At 39.0% G+C, this 21406-nt stretch overlaps 1 protein-coding gene across 4 annotated transcripts in view; it reads right to left on the bottom strand.

Moving 5' to 3' along the window:
* Fshr (follicle stimulating hormone receptor) overlaps positions 1–21406 on the bottom strand; it is a 178864-nt gene extending 157458 nt beyond the window's left edge. For 3 of the 4 annotated variants that reach the window (XM_031356365.1, XM_031356367.1, XM_031356364.1), the window contains exon 1: positions 21186–21400. In XM_031356365.1, the coding sequence (XP_031212225.1) occupies positions 21186–21337 (152 nt within the window). In that variant the 5' untranslated portion in view covers positions 21338–21400. Of the gene's footprint in view, positions 1–21185 lie in introns of all 4 variants that reach the window. The other variant, XM_031356363.1, reaches the window with a different exon arrangement.

Genomic DNA, 21406 nt, shown 5'->3' with positions numbered 1-21406 from the left:
AAATTATCAGTTAATTCTTATTTTGTCAGGTTGATGAGGACCCTCTGTGTAGCAGTCTTAGTGAAAACATTCAATCAGTCCTTACTGGTCGGTAGGCTTCTTGGTGTACAAGATAGGCCTAGTCCATAGCATTTCTGGATATGTTGTGGGTGATATGTATGTATGTATGTATGTATGTATCTATCTATCTATCTATCTACCTATCTATCTACCTATCTATCTGTCTTATATATATCTTTTTCAATGTTGTATTCTATAATATAAATAATATATTTATACTATATAATAATTTATTTTATATACTATGATATACATGTTGAACAATACAAATATATTAATATTATATTATATTAATAAAATAAAATATACTATTGTGTCCAACATTGATAAGGTCTCTGAACCAGTGACAACAATTAAGCATTTGAGTATTATAGAGTTGTTCTAAAAGTAATGGATAAATACATAAAAGAGAAGATGTATTATTCCCAGAAGCTTTTACTTTATCATCTCTCCAGAAATGAAAAGCTAGCACAAGCTCTAGAACTCTGCACTGCAATGAACTTGCAGATAACAATGAGGCAAAACTATAGGAAATTGAGCTATGTGAGATCTGAATATTTTACAGTGTTAAGTTTAGGTGATTGGAAAAGTTTATAATTTCAAGTTCTCAAGTCAGAAAAAAAATTCTGTTTCTCCATTTCCTTCAAACTTTGTTATTTTCTTTTGTAATAAATTATAACTTCTTAATTTGCCAAGCTATAAAATCTTCTTCCACTGCCCATGATGTCTTTAAAGGTTTAAGGAAAATGTGTTAATACCCTTGTTCCCATCCTGAATGATCGATCCCCTTGGATAGTTAAGTTATATGAATGTTTCATGTTTCAGTTTCTTCTGCTGAAAACAGAACAGCAGAGAGTCCTGTTATATGGTTCACTTGGAAGTCTCAGGATGAGAGGATGAAGTGCTTGGAGCTGAGTCTGAGACACAGTATGTCCTTAGTATGACTGAGGACAATATATTGCTTGTCTTACCAGGCCCACAGTGGCAGCTAGCTCCTGTTTTTTTTTTTTCTTTTTCTTTTTTTTGGTCTGTCCTTGACCAAGACACTTAAAATCAGTTTCCTCAAGGTGACACCCTGGACATTCTAACTTCTGGCCTTGATCGTAGAGTGAGTAGACACCACTCTGGCCTTCTGTCGTGGTTACATTTTCATTGCTGTGATAAAACACCATGACTAAAAGCTGTACAGAAAGAAGCATTTATTTTGGCTTAGGGTTCCAGAGGGAAAGTCAGTAATGGTGTGTGCATGGCGTGGGGAAGGCATGGCTGTAGATAGGAGGTAACTGTCATTTCTTGTCACAGGATGTGGATGAAGCAGTCTGGAAGTGCTGCAAGGCTATCAATTCCCAAAACCCACCCCACAGCCCAGAAATGTACTTCCTCCATCATGGCTCTTAAGAGTTCCATAATCCTTCAAACAGTGCCACCAACTGGGGACCAAGTGTTCAGATATCTGAGTCTATGGGAGCATTACTCATTCAGAGCACTACACCTTTTCTTCTATGCTCTTGGGGGACACCTGTCGGTTTGTAAACACACACTTAAAATTCACTTCAGTATCATCCAATTCAATATAACTCATCAGTTCATGGTGAGGTGTTAATTACACTCATTCAGAATAATCTCCTGTGATTTCAGACTCGGAGAGTACTTGGCATTTCTAAGTCAATTAGAAAGGCCACTGGTGAGGGATCTTCCTCTCTGAGACTCCCAAATCTGAACACACTCTGTCATTATACTTCTTTTCTAGTAGACAGAAAAAGTCTCTACTCCCTTAAGGACTTAAGGGCCTTTTTTCCTTAAATCATGAAGAAAACAATGTTTAGCTAGTTGTTGGAAAATTCTCTTGTAATAACTAAGTGGTTCAGATTATTCTGTCTTTGAGGGGGACTTCCTGAATGCTGACAAACCTTCCCTGGAGGTTGCAGCAGATAAGCTGCTCAACTTTGGTGAAAACAATACTGTGGATCTTGCAAGGTTCAAACAACAATAACATAAACAAAATGCAAATTATGATTCCAGGGAGGTAGACAGTCTTTTCTATTTAGTCAAAAGTAATTGATTTCCCCTGGAGTGTCACTTATACCATAATGATTATTGGAAGGGAGACAACTTAACTGAGTGAGGCAAACATAAAATGAGATGGGCTACAGATCTTAGCTGATCTTGATGGCCTGCCCTGAAGGCAGAGCTGAAGAAGTACAAGAAATCAAAGCAGGATATTTGCACCATTTTCTTGATATTTATTATTTTTATGTCAGTATATTTATTATATTTGACCTTTTAAAAGAATTTTAAAAACTACTTTTAAAAAGTTTTATTTATTTTATGTATATGAGTGCTCTGTCTTAATGCACGCCAGAAGTTTGCATTACAGAACCATTACAGATGGTTGTGGGCCACCTTGTGGTTCCTGAGAATTGAACTCAAGATGTCTGGAAAAGCAGCCAGTATTCATAACTGCTGAGCCACTTTTCTAGCCCTTTAAAACCTACATTAATTGTGCATTATATGTGTGTTTGTATATATGCACGAATGTAGGTGCTTCTGGAGGCTAGAGACATTGGATTCCCTGAAAGTGAAGTTATGGACAATTGTGTACTTACAGTATGGGTCCTGGAAACTGAACTCTGGTCTTCTGCAAGAATAGTATGAATTCTTACCTGCTGAACAATGTGTCTAGTCCTTTGTATTCAATAGTAAGTGTTGAATTTATTAATTTCTTTTTTTATTTAAGCAAAGATAAGAAGAGCTGAGGATGGACAAATAAAATAGTAAATTCAAATTAATTTTGGGGACATTTTCTGTTTCATTGACCCCAATTTCATTTCAAGTGTAAAAGGTTGATTAACTCAATGTTTAAAACTCAAAGGTTTATCCAAAAGTAATCTTTATTTCAGAAATTTGTGGCTTTATATTTAAAGACATTCTAGGTATATTATAATCTCAGCCAGTTCCTCCTATATGCAGTTGAAACAGATGAATAAAAAATTTAATTCTATATTGGAGAAAATGTGGTGACTCAAGTCATTGGTACTTCTCAGTTGCAAATTTAGCCAGGGCCTAACTCATTATAACTTAAGTCATAGTACTTAAAAAATGTATTTATTACACTATTACATTTCTCTGAATCTCACCTCTGAAAATTGTTAGAAGGAAACCACATTTTTTTTCTCTGATGGACAATCAGAAAAAGATATGGAATAGAAATATTTCAGGTTCTCCCATTTCTACTCCAGGATTGTGCAAAGAGATTTCTGGGAACAAAACTCATAGTTTAGATAGTATATTTCCTTCAGAGTAAAAACTGTTTGTTCAACTTGATATTTCAGAAGATCTCCAGGTTTACAGTTCCTTACTACTAGATATTTAAATCTTTTTATACCCAGCTCATATCTCAGCTCATTATAAACATATATTATATTTTTATATTATGTGTACACATAGTACTTTTAAAAAAGAATTTCAGGATGCTAATATTGTCCTGCCAATATCATCTTTTTTTACACAATAATTTGAAAATTCTTAATGTGTCATGCTCCTGTGCTTGTTTGTGCATCTACTTTCTTTAACTGCATTGAAATGGCATGGTCATAAAACATTGTGATGTTGGACCTCCTTAACATGCTTGTTCACATTGAAAATGTTCACTAAACATGTTTTTTTTTGCCTCTAGTTTGGGTTAGATGATATATATATATATATATATATATATATATATATATATATATGCCATATTTTGAGTTAATAGAGCCATTACCATGGACCATACTAATGTTCAGGATATAGGTCTCACAACTTCTGTGCCACTACTGCCCTAGTGTATTTCACAGGCAGGACAGATTGTAGGTCAAAGATTTTATGGCTGAGTTGGTATTCACCTTTCTCTTTTGGTAGCCTACAAAATACTTTCCTGCATCAAAGAGACTAGCATATAGGGGTGAAGGTTCCATCTAGGCACCAGCTCAACTTCTCTATATTCAGTGAGTAGTGTGAATAATGGCCATAGCAATGGGGCTATATTGTCAGATTTCAGAGAAAAATTTTTGTCTTGGCATCAGCTTGGGTTATTTAGGCATTTCCATGGAAACCCTTTGGTAAACAACTCAATTAAATGAAACCTAGTACCTCTCATAGAAGCCTTGTCTTGGTACAGTAGATAACTATATACATTTGGGACTCTGTATCCCTCATTATTAGGAGTCCTGACTATGTGAATGAGTGGATCTCTGAATCTTTCACCTGCTTTTGGGGCTTTTTTTTCCATCCTGTTGAGTTTCATTGTCCAACTTTCATATGAAAGTTATTGTTTCATCTTATATTGCATTTTTTTTGTTATTTATTAGAAGCCTGTTCTTTTCTAATGAGGGACAGAATGAAGTAGATCCAGAGGAGATAGGAGGTAGGGAGGAACTGGGAGGAGTAGAAGGAAGGGAAACTATAATCAGGATATATTACATGAGAAAAGAATCAGTTTTTATTTTTAAAAAGGGGGAGAATTTCCTCCACCACAAGATAATAATTAAAATTGAAGTGTTGTTTTCATTCAAATTTTTAAATCTGACATTTGAAAGCAGAATATCTAAAGATAAGCATCCTTTTAAATGCTTTCTTATTCATGGATGACTAATATTTACATATGTATGCATTTATAAGTACATGAAAATATCTATGATAACTATATCTTTTAATATCTATGTAAATATTTGTGTAATAATCATAATTCATATCACTATTGGTATATCTATTATGTGTGTTATGTTATTATTTTACTATGTGTTCAATTTATATATACATGTATATGTATACATGCAAATATATATATTATATATATATATATAAAATTAAATATAAATGTTTTTCAATACTGGTAGAATTGAAAAGTTAAAAGTGAATAGGAAAAAGAAAGAGCAAATATGTCCTGAATTATTTACAACTACTAATGCACATAGAAATATTAAAGTCAAACATTGGGTTAATAATTTGGTTGTGATAATGTTTTATTTCCTTCTGGCTTACCCAACAGCTCTTTTGTTCAGAGATACACCAGGAATATCATAGATGATTGATCTTGGTTCCTTACTGTTTGGCTTTCTGTCAAAACCCACACCCCCCTTTTTTTCCTTGGTTAACAACATAATATTAAGGTTGTCTCAGGTATAAGAGTACAAAGAGCCTAGCTTGTCTACTCCTTGGTGAAATTTAAGAAAGTTATTAAAATAACAACAAAATACTCAGGGCCTCTGGAAATGACTCTAATGGCAAAAATTAAGAGAGAAATACATCTTCAAAATGTATGATAATTCAGTGAACCCCCCCCCCACACACACACACATGGTATTTGAACCAAGAACATTGCTTCTCTCCACTTTCTACCTTAGAAATACAGGGAGTCCAGTCTAGATTGCTTCCCTCTTTCTAACTCTCAGTTGAAGTTGTAGACCATTAGCACTTCTCACAATGCTGCTGACCTCCTGTTGCTGATGTTGTTGCAGGCAACTTTTACTCAATTATAAAGTGGTCATTGCCCAAGACTAGTGGAACCTTAAGTTTTGGCTCAGCCCATGAGGTAGTGTTCCATGCTAGAAAAATAAAGGAAATTAAATCTTAAGCCAGTATCTTCCCTACACTGTGCAGCACTCAAGTGCCTGAATGGTAGAATCAGACATAATGTCATTTAGATCCATGCATTCTTTTGAAATTCTATTATAGGGTGAAAGATTTTCACTATGCAAGCAAGACAGTTGGAAGGAGCCAATCTAGGTTCTAAGCAAGTAACCATCTTTGCTCTCTGAAATGACTTCTTAGAAGGAATCTGACTTGAAAGAATTTGTTTGTAGAGAAATTCATTCCCTGGAGGATTGCTGGAGAGATTCAGTCTGTCTACAATTAGTGAATCTAACAGCTTAAATGAACCTTGAAATTACTAAAAGTCCATGTGATTCTACCCACATGCAAGACCAGCATAGAGAAGCCTATAGACAGATAAGCCAGACTAGTGTGTGCTGAGTGTGGAAGATTGGTAGGCCGATAACTATGCTTTAGTGTGTAGAGAAGAAAGTCATTGGTAAAACTTGCCTGTGATGCCAGTGGTACTGGGATTGAGTTAAGTGTTAGCTATATTCTGTGTAAACTTCATCCGAAAGCTTTCTTTCAAAAAAATTATGTAATGGTGACACAGGATGACAATGGAATGCTAATTGTCCACAATATCTGTAAGGTGTTTTCTTGATTTGGGGATGAGAGGGCTACAAGTTGTAGAAGGAGACTGTTTTGTGTGGGAGGGCAGGTATGTTTTATCTTCACTAAGTCTTTCACAGAAGTTTGGGTTTTGGCTTTGGGAATAGAGGATCCACATGTAGGATGCCTATAGTGACCTACCTGACCTCAGGTAAGTCATCTCATTGCATGGGGCTTTATTTTCCAATCTTCAAACAAGGAGAGGGAAGTTCACATGCATTCTCTTGTTCATCTAGTGGGAATCTCTCTGATTTTTGAAACAAAGTAGGTTTTGCAATAGAAAAGACTTGTCCCATATAGAATTTAAAAGGGATTTGGGATGTTGGATGTAGCAAATCCTGTAATCCCAGTATTCAGGAGGATTGTGGAAAAGTTGAGTCCAGCCTGTGCTTTATTGAAAGTCCTAAGCAAGTATAGGGTAAACAGAGAGACCATGTCTCAATAAAAGAGTGAGGCAATTTGAAGCAAACCAAAAAAGAAAAGGGGGGGTGAGGGAGGGGTCCCAGCACCTGCTTTGCATTGCGCACATCACTTTTCATATTGTCCTTCTTCCCTGTGATCTTTCCCTTTCTTCTTACAGTTACATGACCTAAGCACACATATGTAGGTGCTCCCACACAAACATACTCACTTACAATGTTAAACATTGTGTGCACATGTTTAACAAGTGTTTGTGACTAACTGTGCATATTAATAAAATTTGTTGTGATATTTGCACACATGTATACACGTGTGTCCATTGATAAAATCCAACTCCCTTTATGTGGCATGATTGCTTTATATCCTTTCCATTTCTCTTTGAAATTGATGTTTGAGTTAGTATATAAAAACATAAAGCAATGGTTTCCATTGTGACATTTGTCAACATAGGTTGTACTTACCAGTCTCTTCTGTTTCTTCTCCCATGTTCTGTTTTATGACCTCCTCTGTGTGGTCTGCTTCCAGCTCCCCAGTAACGCTCCCATGTAACATATAGTCCATTATTCACTCTCGCTCTGCCTTCCTCTTTAAGATCTCTTATTCTTCTCTCATGGTCCCCTTTCTAGTGTCATGACCTATAGGCTATCTGTCTGTCTGCCTATCTATCTATCTATCTATCTATCTATCTATCTATCTATCTATCTATCTACCTACCTACCTACCTACCTACCTACCTACCTACCTACCTATCTATCTATCTATCTATCTATCTATCTATCTATCTATCTATCTATCTATCCATCTATCTATCTATGTATCTATCTACATATATATATGTATAAATTGAAGTCTAGGATATTCACATAAGATTAAATATTTTTTCTGACTCCACCTTAGTTTGTTTAACAGTATGATTTCCAGTTCTATGCATTTCCTAACACATGATAATGTTTTTCTTTATAAATGAATACAATCCCATTGTGTAGATGCACTAATGTTTCTTTTAGCCTTTTGTATGTGAAGGGACATTTAGTCAGATACCCCATCTTGACTATTGTGAATAGTGATGCAATAACCTGAATCTTTTGTACAAGGATCTTTGTAGCAGGAGTCTTAGCTCTTTGGTATATTCCCAGATGGGAGAGTTGGGTCAGGTGGTCTTTTACTTTTAGTTCTTTGAGAAACCTCCTTACTGATTTCCATATTGGCTGCCATCAATTTACATTGCCACCTACATGCTACCTTTCTCAAGCCCCCAGTTCCTCAGAGGACATATGGAAGCTCATTTGGCCAAGCATATTCTTGGTTAGCTACATCACTATCGTAGCTTCTTATGGGTAATCTGAGTTAGACTTCCTTTGAGAATTCATAGTTTATTATGTGCATGTGAATTGCCTAGAACTGAAGAATGGCACCCAAGGTTGATCTCCTGTCTCCATTCCTGTGGACACAGCCATACATGTGTGCTTGTACGTGTACACACATTATTTTATTTTATTTTGTTTATATTTTATATATTTTAACTTTTTTATTGGATATTTTCTTTATTTATATTCAAAATGTTATCCCCTTTACCGATTTCCGTCCCTCCTGGGAACACCCTATGGCATCTTCCTTCCCCCTGCTTCTATAAGAGTATTCATACACTGAGGAATCTATCAAGCCTTCATAGGACCAAGGACCTCTCCTCCCATTAATGCATGACAAAGCCATCCTTTGCTACATATGCAGCTGGAGCCATGTGTACTCCTTTGTTGATGGCTTAGTCCCTAGGAGTTCTGGGGGGTCTGGTTGGTTGATATTGGTCTTCTTATGGAGTTGCAAACTCCTTCAACTCCTCAATCCTTTCTCTAACTTCTCTATTGGGGACCCCACACATGGGCACAGGGGAAAAATTCCTGAGCAGAACACCAGTGGCTTATGCTGTAAGATCAAGAATCAACAAATGGGACCTCATAAAATTGCAAAGTTTCTGTAAGGTATATACACATTTAAGATGACTTTATGCTTTTATATTTAATCACAAAATCTTGGAAATTTTGGAAATCTTTAAGGTTCAAGGGTTCATTAATGATGCTATTATGGCAAATCATAGAGATGATTTTTGGGGGCAACTGAACTTGATGTCTCTAAAATTGTGATTCCACCTGTGGTCTATGAGCTTATCAGAACAGCCCTGGTTTTACATCAGCCCAATGAGAAAAGAGAATTGCAATCTTCAATTCTAGAAATAAGTCTTAGAAAGGAGGTAGTGAGATCATGTTAGATCAATGCAATATCCCCCTAAAAGCTGGAGTGTTGTGTTTCATTTAATTGTGTTCTGACCATTTTGAGAGCAACTCCAGTGAGCATGAATCTCCTCTAATGCCTCTTCCTTACTCTGTGTTCACTTCCAGCAGAAGTCTCCATGCCTGCAGAGTTCATTCATCTGGGATCTCAAAGGAAAAGTGTAAAGCCAGGAAGAATTTGCCAGTTGCACCCTCCACAGTTAGATAACACTCCCCAAAGTGCTCATTAACATTAAACAGCTACTGATAATTTTTGCAGTTTATGGCTGGAAATGTCTATGGCATTTACCCTTCACTCTCCATTCTACTCATTCATGACCCTACTGAATAATTTTTCATTGGACTTTTCTTCTCTTTACTGGGTTATTATTGAGTACCAACAGGACTGGGTATAGTGGGACTCAATAAAGATGTGCAGTACCAACATTCAGAGAGATTACTGAATGCTGAGATCAGGACAAAATATATACTTTGAACATCAGTAACTCTAGCATTGAACATATGTAAGTCCTCACATAAAGAATTCAGACATTTCCTTTTTGGGTTCAGGAAAGAGGGAGGTCATTTGTATTTCTTTCATATTTTGAAATCTGCTGTATTCAGGATGTCAGTTTTGTTAGTGACATCAACAAGTGTCATCTTTGGGCTACTTGTTTGATTTCATTCTGCTTCCTTCTGAACCAGGGAAAGTGACAACAAGGTGCAAGATAGTGTTTGGAAAGACACTGTTAGATGCACACAGCTTAGCTGCTCAGTTGACCTTAGCACATACTGGTGACATATGATCTTGTTTGGTTCCTTGCTTGAAGGAGCCTTCAAATCATTCATTCAATCCATGAACATATCATGCTATTGTTCTATGACAGGGACTACCAAGCATGAAGAAATTCTTGCCATCATGTAACCTCAATTATAGTTTTTAGAAGTACAGCTAGTGGAAGACAAGGGGAAAATGAAACACTTAAATTACAGTGAGTTTATGGAAAAGTATGAGGATCACAGGCTAGAGTAGTGTGAGATGCAACTGTGGTAGAGTGTCAAGAAAGACCCTTTGGGAGATAGAATGACTCTTTTTTGAGGATCACATATCAGATATCCTACTTGTCAGATGGTTACACCATAATTCATAGCAGTAGGAAAATTCTAGTTATGGAGTAGCAGTGAAATAATTTTATGGTTTGTGTCACCACTGCATGAGGAGCTGTATTAAAGGGTTACAGCATTAGAAAAGTTGAGAACCACTGCCTTGGGGGTGGCATTTGGGTACAACTGGAAGATGAGAAATTGCCAAGAATATCAGCAAAAGCATTCTAGACAGAGACAAGTAGAAGGAAAGAGATGAAGTGAAATAGTTTGCACTCAGGGTGGGTCTAGGCTGACTGGAATGTGGGGTAATGGGAAAGCAGTGTATGATGGCTAGTGTGCTACTGAAGACAGAGGAATCCAGGGGTGGCTTTGTACTCCTGGCAAAGCATATGATTTCAACAAGAAAAAGAATTTTGTGTTCTTCCTTCTGTTGGTGCTCTAGCGAGTACAGTCATATCAGTCATAGTCAGAGGTCATGAAAAGTGGGCTGAATAAATTTCACTCTAAGGGAGACTCTAGGGCTTTTCTTGCTGTTACACTGGGGATGGATTCACTGGAACAAGAAAATAGAGAGTTGTGGGGGCTTTTTCTGTAGAACTGATGAAAGAGAGAATTCCTGGAACTATAGTGGTAGTGTTGTATGGAGAAGTGAGACCTTGGAGCCACGATTCAGGGTCTGAATCCCTAGTACCAGGTGATGGGAGGGTCTGAATCCCTAGTACCAGGTGATGGGAGGGTCTGAATCTCTAGTACCTGGTGATGGGAGGGTCTGAATCTCTAGTACCCGGTGATGGGAGGGTCTGAATCTCTAGTACCCAGTGGTGGGATGATTTGGGAGCTTGGATTCTGTCACAAAGGGAAAGGCAGGCACCTTGGGAGAAGGCGGTTAATTGTCCTTTTTTTTTTTTTTTTTTTTTTTTTTTTTTTTTTTTTTTTGTACTTTTTCATTTTGTAACTCCAAGGAGGGATCCAAGTAAAGGCTTTAGTTGAGCATCCCATGCCTGGGACTCCATGAAGCAGTATGTATTATGTAACTCTACAGACTGGATGAGCTGACCATAGAGAATGCAGATCACAGCAGAGTTGGTCCAGAATAAAGAATGTGTGTTCTAGTATCTGAACTTGGCAGAGAAGATTAAGGTTTGGCCTGAGATGTAAGGGAAGATCTAGCAGGGAAGCAGTCTTCACATCTGCTATTTGAGTTTGAGGGAAGTCCTCTGGAACTGGACTTTTTTTCTATTTGAAAAATAATTAAATGACTGTATTAAAATGTACTGAAAAGAAAGAGTAATTTACCAGTCTTCTCATAGAAGGATTTTCAATGGATACATGAAAACAGAGCCAGATTGAGCCAACTGAATAATGAATGGGGATTCCAGGATAGGGAGGAAATGTTAAACATTTTTTTTCCTCATAAAACCCCACTGAGGAGATTGTAAGGATTTTTTTTTCAAGTATGAAACTACAAGGTTGTAGGAAGAAGAGCAACCAAATACTCATATTTTAAAGCTGGTGCACAAGATGCGGTGACCAATGACCAACACTGTGGTGGTGTCCTCTTTGGGCTGGCTAGCACATAGAACCTCAACCCACCCCAAGGTTGCACAGTCAGAGCTGAAACCCTCAAATTATCTTTTGTTTTGAGGCAGAGCCATGCTGACATTTCAGACTCTGCACAATGATCTCCTAAAGCAATGTGATTGGTGATATACAAGTCCCTATCCTCTGGAGTATGGTAACTCTGGGAAGAGGTACAAACAAGGTGAGCTGGCAGAGTTTAAGATGCCAGGTACGGTGGCACACATCTTTAATCCAAGCTTTCAGGTTGTAGAGGCAGGAGGACTCTGAGGTTGAGGCCAGCATGTTCTACATAAAGAGGCCAGCCAGGGCTACATAGTGAGATCATATCTCAAATCCCTTCCCACCAAAAATAAATAAATAGATAGATAGATAGATAGATAGATAGATAGATAGATAGATAGGTGGATAGATAGATAGGCGTCTAGACACCATTGAGAGTTGGTAGGTAAGAACCCTTACCCACATTAGCAAAACATCAAAGATGCATTTATTCATGTGTCATCTTCATATACGTGTGTGTGTGTGTGTGTGTGTGTGTATGTGTGTGTATGTATGTGTGTAGTACTGAGAACTGAACCAGACTCTTCCAAATATTAAACAAGTACTCTGCCATTGAGCTGTGTAATCCAACTCTTTAGATTAGGAAACAAAACAAAACAAGCAAACTGAGACTGAATCTCTAAGCTAGCCAGGCTGGCAATCCTGCCTCAGCCTCACAAGTAGCTGAACTTGGGGACACAGGCCAGCAGCACAGGTGCTGAAGATGCATTCTTTACAGATCATAAACAGAGTTTGTGGATTTATAGGTACCAGGTACCAGTTATGAATGCAGATGGTAAGTTCCTTCTTCCAGAGCCCTTACTCATCCATTAGTGTGCCAGAATGCTGACAACAAAAGCCTTGTCCTCCTGCAGAAGCCTGAAAGATTTTCTCCAGGGAGCATGACCTGCCTGAGTCCAGATTCAAGATTCGATGTTCCCTCGACTTAATGACCCAGCTGGGTCTTCTGCTGAGATTATTACAGTGTTCACCACTGTTGTTCTTTTCTCTCGGGAATCTTACCCAAGAGAGCTGCTCCCAAGCGTTGCTCTATGGGCTTTCTATCTGGCTATCAGAACAGTTTGTTCTTCTTCCACTTGTCTGTAGTGTTTGTTTGGGGGAATGAGATGCCTTTCTAGGACTGTGTGTTCCTCTCAAAGGAACTCCGGGATTTCTCATGCTCAGGGGTGTGATAATCAGTGTGGCAGGATTCCAGATGACCTCTCAGCTGTCTGTCACAACACTCATTTTTTGCTACCGTCTCAGTTTTATAACCTAAGCCAGTATTTCTTATTGCATGATTTTCTCTCTTTTCCAGTATATACATGAAGACAAATGCCACACTGTTTACCCATAAAGCATCTTCCTTCTCTGGTCTGAAACCAGTATAGGCAGGTATATGGAAATGACAATGACCTGGAGTTGGGGAGTTGGCTATAAGTGGTTCATGTGGTGGGCTCAAATGGAAAGTGATTGTTTTGTTTTGTGTTTAACTTATTGTTCTAGTCTAAAGCTAACATAGCCACACAAAAGTGTTTAAAACCATGAAGAAAGATAAATTCCTTAAGAATTCAGTGTACTCAGGGATCCTCTGCTTTTGTCTGTTTATATTTTAAGGTGTATTGTTTTTGGAGGCGCACGGACTTTGTGAGTCAAGTCACTGCTATTTCCAACTCTGAAGAGAATGCATTAACTGCTGCTGCTGCTGGTGGGGGTGGTGGTAATGCTGCTGCTGCTGGTAGTGATGCTGCTGCTGGGAGGGTGTTGCTGCTACTGTTGCTGATGGTGATTGTGATAGTGGTGGTGGTAGAGCTGCTGCTGCTGCTGCTGCTAATGTTGGTGGTGTTGGGGGTCCTGCTGGTAGTGCTACTGCTGTGATGCTGCTGGTGATGGTTGGGTGGATCTGGCAAACATAGCCCACTGATAGGCAAAATTTTACCCAACAAACACACGAAAACATTTAGGAACACAGTAGCTTTGGAGAAAAGAATTTGGAGAAAGAAATACAACAGCCCAGTGTTTTTTACTTGCTGCTCCTTCCAAGTTGTATGCCAGTCTTTCACATCCAAGTTCGGAAGATGCAACCCTGCCATTTTCATAATTTGAAAACTTAAAGTCAAATATAATTATATGAATATGTTCCATTAAGACCTAGCATTAATTTGCTGGTATTTATTTGTTATTATCTTTTATTTCTTGCCTGTGTTGTCCTTATAAAATATAGTAAATGGTTTCAGTCTTTTAAGCCACAGGCATTTGAGAAGTGGCCCTAGACAGCTCCTGAAATCAACCTTAGGGTGGTCAGCAAGAAAGATGTAGACTGGCTGGTGTGTCTTCCTTAGCTTATTTCAGGGCTAGACAACGGCCCTGCTCTCAGCTCCACTGGCATCCTTTTCTTAAAGTTCTCATAATCTGTCCTTTATATTACATAAAAAACATGCAATACACTGTCATGTTGGTGGTCTTCACAAGGACCGTTCTTTAGGGTGTTTGGTTGTTGTGAGCATGAGTAAGAAAAACTGCAGTTGTTGTTACTTGATGGCTGTTTCTTTTTTTCTGCAACTTCATAGGAGAAGGGACATTGCCTGTCCTTGGCAAGTGTCTGGCACATATCTAATCAATGAATGCTTATAGTTAAAAGAACATGTTTTAAAAAATGAGCTACTTCTTTGTGGTCTCAAAATGGAATAATATTTGGAATAGAAGAATATATTTAGAAAAGAGAAAATATTTGTCTTTAGGTAGAGAAATAGAAGATATATCTGGAGGCTAGGGATGAGAAAATAGTGTGTAACTAACAGGGTTAAGGTCAGGAAGGACAAGAAAGGATATAGAGATATTGACTTGATGCCAGAATATGTCTACCTTTTTGTCCTGAATCTGAGAGTTGGGTCACAGAGAGTAACACATCAGGACAAGAGCTCAGGACACGGATCCAAGAGGCAGGGGGAGGGGAAGAACTCTCAGGATAACTGACAGACTGAAGATGAGAGAAGAGGAAGCACAAGAATATGTTATGCTGTCTTCTGGGGGTGGGATTCTGTCTTCCTGAGACCAATCTCACATACTTTCATAGAGTGAAATGTTACTCCTGACAGTTTAGAACTCTAGAATGTGACCTTTCCATAGCAGGAGCCTCTCTTTCCTGCTGCTGTTGTCCTACAAGTGTGTTTTAGAGGGGCAGCATGCTCAGCAACCTCTCAACTTTGTTTATTTAGGCACAAAGCCACTGTCAGAGCTGAGATTCTTAGCAAATTCTTGTTCAAAATCCCTGTCAATCTATAACAACAATCTAGGTGTCTGTACATGGATTCTACATACTGCTTTTCCCACAACAAAACTGCATTAAGCCCAAGGGAATCCTCACCTATTGAATCCAACAACTAAAATTATTATTCAATTGTTGGAATCTTAGGCCTAAGAAAATCCCTTTGGTTTTGGCAATTTTGCCTAGATGGTATTCATAAATGAAAGCACTTCAGAATCTGAGGAACCAGAATCCCTCTAGTTCCATCTTCCAGCAACCAATGTAAGAATTTTCTCCATGGCATCCTCAGTCAGTTGATTTTTCTATTTCATTAAGGCTTAATTGAGCTTATGGGGCCTCTATTTTGTAGAGGTTTACATCAAATGAAGCATTATGGAGGTGTACATTTACTGCAATTTTTGAAGCAGGACTTGATGTACGGGCACTATGTTGGTGTTTGATAAGAAAGGTTTGAGAGAACAGATGAGGGAGAATGAACTCAAACAACTCCTAAGGCTAAAAAATTAATTGAGTTCAAGTCCATGGCTTGGTTTCCATATATATGTATATACATATGTATGATTTGAAGAGTTTCAGATCAGTGGCATATTCCACATGAAAGAACAAGGTAATGACATGTCCAGGTCAGAGACAGAAAGCGTGGTTTCAGATATTTCAGGGAGAGGTCAGAACAGAAACAAACATATAAATCTCATTATAATAAGATCCTAGGCAATTAAAAATAATTACTCTCTTTCATAGTTGACCTTGTGGGCATATATAAGCTAGAATCTAGTCTAAATAAAACTAGAGAGTCAAAATCTAACAGCTAAAAGAAAAATATAATCCAATCAACTCTGATGATTGAATAAGCCAATTAAGTAGTTTGGAGAAGGATAATCAAAAGAAATGAATTTTTCATCTTCTGGCATGATACGGCCTTTTCCTAAAATTCAGCTTTCTTCAGTGAGGAAGGGTAGCAGGGACCCCTAGGTACAGTAGTGGGATTTTATTCTCTTGTAGCAAGTGAAGTTCTGTGCCGTTAAGCCTCTATCCTTCAGTTGCTGATAATACCTCTGTAAATTATAGCTCTTAGCCAATTCTGAGGGTAGAGTTCATCTCTGCTTTAAAAGATTTTTTCCCCATGGAATGTAATTTCTACTTGTTCAAGGCACGGTATTTTTCAGTAGGGGATACAAACGTTTCTAGCAGCCCAATTAAATTCCAAACATTGACCATGGACAATTTTTCATAAACTAGGTACGGGAGTTTTGTTAGGAGAAAGGATTATGCTGTGTACATAACATTAACAAAGAACAGCTTGTTTCTTTCAATGGAACATCTAACCAAGGGAAGGCAGTGGGCAGGTCTGCACTGGGCACCCAGGCAATGTGCACTGAGAGGACTTGATTTTTCGGTAATCAGACAGAGCTACAATTAAAAAACAGCTAAGGGATAATATTCCATGTTTGAGATCAGGTCCTATTTGGCAAAATATATGTCTTTATGAACATTTCTGTAGGGTTTAAAGTGATTTTGTTTAAGTAGTTTTATCCATCTTTCTAATATTTATAAGTATAGAAAGGCAGACACAGTTAACTCAAGTCAAAAGAATTTAATGATTTGCCTAGTGTACATTATGCTCAACTTTTAACTTAGGTGACCTGCTTTCCTCTTTCTGAATAAATTAACAGATTCCAGAGTGATATACAGGTATTTTCTTTAAAACAAACACATAGAAAGGCTAGGAAAACTAGAACACTATCAAATTCTATTGGAGTACACTGCAGGAGTAAGGAATAATCATCTTTTATAAAAATCTTTTCTTCAATACCAAGTAGCAGAGCAAATAAGCAGATGTAATTCTGCCTGATTTATTAAATCATTTGCTCAACATGTAATTGAAGACCCAGAATCTACATTGCTCTGAACCAGAAACAATGAGTAGCACAGGGGAAATTTTCACTGCAGTAGGAGAAATAAGACACATAAGAAAAATTAAACCCAAAGCAAAATTAAGTGTGAAATGAACTGCATTCTATTTCAGATGGAGGCAAGATTAAATAAAGACTGATTAACCATGGATGATGTCATGAAAGATACAAACTTCCAGTGTGATCATGTTAACTAGTGTGCACAGCAAGAGGCCAAGAAAAAACTGAGAGCAATATTTTTGTGATTGATTTTTTTTAAGGCCATGAGCTATAAATATTTTCTTTACCTCTTCTTTCTTTCTTTCTTTCTTTCTTTCTTTCTTTCTTTCTTTCTTTCTTTCTTTCTTTCTTTCTTTCTTTTACAGATTTAGAAAAATCAAAAGATTTTGTATTTTAAGATGATATAAAATTTAAATTTCAAAGTGTTTTTGAGGACAATTTGATTCATGTACCTGTTGTTAATATCTGCTTTTACACTACCACACTTGAGTTGAATAGCTGGAGAGAGACTCCTAGTCCAGATTCTAAGAAGAGCATATTGGCATTCTTGCACAGAAGAAGAAAAGAAAGGAGTCAGAAGACATGCATTGCCCATGACATGCAGAGGAGATACAAGCAGACTTAAATTTGGTTTAGTTTTGTACGAAGGAGCTACATGGAGGTCTTTCCTCAAGCTGTCCAGTCTTCTATGCTTTGGAAAAGCAACAGCAGTGCCATGATTGCACTTTCATTGTGGACTTTTAGTGAAGCACTACATACAAAGCATAAGGCAAGCCACAGGAGCCATTTGGAAAGTAGAATCCACTTGTGTGTCAGTGCACTTCTGGTCCTTCTGCTGCTTACACCAGCATGGGCATATTAGAGGGCAGGAAAAGCTCAGAATGCCCAAGAAACAATTCACAGACCATATGAAGCTCAAGAAGAAGAAAGACAAAAGTGTGGATGCTTCAGTCCTTTTTAGAAGGGGGGACAAACTACTCATGGGAGGTAGAGGGTGGAAGGGACTTGGGAGGAAGAGAGGAGGGGGAGGAGAAGAAATAGGGCAGGATTCAAGGAGAAAGGAATGATATATGGAGGGTCAGAAGTTTAAACAGAGGTGTGTAGCAATGGGGTTTGGGGAACTGGGGGTAGCCATCAGAAAGTCCCAGATTCCAGGAAAGTAAGAGGCTCCCAAGACCCAACGGGATGAGATTAGCTGAAATGCCCAACAAAAGGGAGGAAAACCCTGTAGAGACCATATTCAGAGGTTAAGCAAGGCCCCCAGTTGAGAGATGGAGCTACCCACTCATCTCCAAATTTTTAGCCCAGAATTGCTCCTGTCTAAAGGAAATACAGAGACAAAATGTGGAACAGAGACTGAAGGAAAGGCCATGCAGAAACTGACCCACCTAGGGATTCATCCTATATACGTTTTCCAAACCCAGACACTATTGAGGATGCCAAGAAGTGGTTGCTGACAGGAGCCTGATACAGCTGTCTCCTGGGAGGTTCTGCCAGAGCCTGACCAATACAGAGGCAGATGCTCACAGCCAACCATTGGGCTGAGCACAGGGTCCCCAATGGAAGAGTTAGAGAAAGGACTGAAGGAGCTGACTAAAGGGTTTGCAACCCATAGGAAGAACAATATCAACCAATCAGACTCTATTAAGGTTCTCTCAGTTTTTAGAGCTTTCAGGTACTAAACCACCAACCAAAGAGTACACGTGAAGGGACCCATGGCCCTAGCTGCCTATGTAGCAGAGGATGATTCCTTGTTGGGTATCAATGGGAAGAGACGCTCTTGGCCCTGTGAAGGCTTGATGTCCCAAGGTAGGAGAACACCAGGGCATCCTCATAGAAGCAAGGGGGGGGATGGGCTAGGGGTTTCTTGAGGGGAAACTGGGAAAGGGGATAACATTTGAAATATAAATAAATAAAATATCCAATTACAAAAAAGAAATGAAGAGCAAGTGCTGAAAACTTGACAGGAAGGCCAGAGAAACACATACTTGGAGAAACACAGTACCCCCTTTCCATGTTGGTGGATCAGTTCACTGTAGTTAGTGAAGCTCAGCTAGTCAACCCACCCTTACCTGACATTGCCCAAACCCAGGACACTGCAAGGTACATGAGGAACACCAGGTTGAACCCTCAATCTCATCTCCTTGGCAAAGCTGCTCTTGACCCTAAACCTAACCTTATAAGAAAGAAATAAAAACAACCCCAATTGTTGCTTCACACAGATTGTCTGTTTTTAGCATTTTATCTTCTCTTTTGTGACACACACACACACACACACACACACTCACACACACACACAGAGAGACACACACATGGACACACACACTCTTCAAGTCATTATCCCACTTTATCTTCTTTTTCACAGTACACTTTGTCAGGACTGCCAGGCTACACTTAGTAGAGTCTGATTAAGCCCTACAGGGAGGACGAAATCTTCTTCACATAATCCTCAGAGCTCCCAAGCAACCACACTCCTCCCTAGTTGGCAAGGCTGGTGGCAGGGGATGCCAAGTCAGCATCTATTTGTCTTTTAATTTCTATGAATTTTTCTTTACTGTATATACATAATTAGAGCTATACAGAGTCAAGAGCATGGAATTTGTCTCTGCTGTTCTGTTTAAGGTTCTCTCAGTTTCTATAAAATCACAACAGGTTGTGCTTGTTCCTTGGCTATGAAATACTCTTGGGCAGGGATGTATTTTAGTCATTTATATGTTAGTGTAAGAAAAAAAAGCCATCTTGGGGCTCATTATGAATCACACACATTTCGCTCATCTCTCCTTTCCTTTATTCCTTCCTTCTTTTTTATTCCCCTACTCTTTCCCTCCCTTTCCCTTTTCTTGTTACCCAATATTTTCTCTGCAGAATGGAAAATTCCATCTCATAGAAAGAAATTACAGCCATTAGACAGCCAGGCATGGGAGGGCATCCAAGAGGATAGTAGAATGCTATTCAACAACTAAATATATAGGGAATATTTACTTCAAAACCCAGACACCACTGTTTGGCCCACAGAATCACATGGGAGATAATAGAGGAGCCCCAAAGAGAGGTGAATCAGTGAGGAGAGGAAGGGATCTACATGGCACATCCATCCAACCAAGCATTAATACTGCTTTCAAGGTCGAAAGCAGAGATGCAGGAAGGGCACTGCTTAAAGCACTCAGGTGCGGATAACTTGCGGGAGTTCAGGGTGCTTTGGCTTCCTTGTGTTTGGAGTGACCTCATACACTAAACTGGGCTTGTGCACAGCACATTTTTCTGCATAATCTGGAACAGCAGTTCCATCTGGGCAGTGTAGCCAAAATACAGAGCTATACAATGTTTTCCCTTTTGCGCAACTGCCTTTGCACGGTCACTGTTGACTTGAGATTGACCTAAGTGATAAGTTCCACACATTCTCCTAAAGAGACAATCTGAGATCCACAGTCATAGCTTGGAGTGAAAAACTTAAGGTTGTTTACCCTCTGAATCATACCTGCACTTCTCAGGGAAGAGCTACCTGAGCAATTAAACAGTCTATGTCTGGGGTAGCAGGAGAGAACTTGCTGAGAGGGAGGCTCTGTGTCATTTGTTCTGGATCTCTCTCTATACGCTGTGAGAGTTGGGAAACTTCTTAGTGTGTGGCCACTAGATTTGACATTGCAAAGGGAAGCAATAAGACGAAGTATGTTCCAGCTCTCGCCCAATTCTAGGAGAATGCGTACTTCCTGTTCAAATAGTTGAGCAAAATCTAAAGTTGGCATCACTTTTCCTGCTGTGTTCTTTCTCCCTCTTAATCATTCTTCCTCCATCACACCCTTTCCCCTCTCATCAGGTTCCTTTCCCCCAATTCAGAAGAACCTCAGAACCCAGAACTATCTGCTGCTGTTTGCACAGCCACAGGTGCTCTCCTTGAGGTCCAGTGTGTATAGCTGGCCTCAGCCAGCACTTCCTGCTTCCAGATGGAGGTCTCTTAAGTTTTCTACTTTGCTTTTCCTTCTATTTTTCCTGCTTCTCTAGGGAGTGCGGACTCCTAGAGTAAGTGTGTCCTCCAAACTACTGCTTCCCCTTTCCCTGGTATTTTAGTTTTCACACTGGCCTTCCCTGACAAATGCCAATATAAACTCTCACCTACTCGCCCTGGAAAGCCACAGGACAGAAATGTCTGTCTGGGGGAGTGTGTTCTATTGTAGCCTTTGGTCATGACAGAAATATTTCAACCCAGCAGATATTAGTCTAATAGAAAAATAATAATAGAACTTAATGCTCAAATGGGAGCCACACAGCTGTCCCCACGATAATACTCACAGTTCAACGGCGTTCCGGGGGAGGTCAGGTGGAATCTCGGTCACCTTGCTATCTTGGCAGAGAAAGACCCTGTTAGAGCAATGACACAGCCAGTGATGACATCCAGATCCCGAGCCCAAGAATGCCAGCAAGGAGACCAGGAGCAGGGCCATGCTTATTTATCCATCCACCTGTTTTCTTCTGCTTCAGCAGCGAAAACTTCCACAGATTCCCTAGGCTCC

Source organism: Mastomys coucha, unplaced genomic scaffold (assembly GCF_008632895.1).
Source record: "Mastomys coucha isolate ucsf_1 unplaced genomic scaffold, UCSF_Mcou_1 pScaffold6, whole genome shotgun sequence".
Lineage (NCBI taxonomy): Eukaryota > Metazoa > Chordata > Mammalia > Rodentia > Muridae > Mastomys > Mastomys coucha.
Note: the sequence above shows the minus strand (reverse complement) of the source record. Positions and strands in the feature narration are given on the sequence as shown.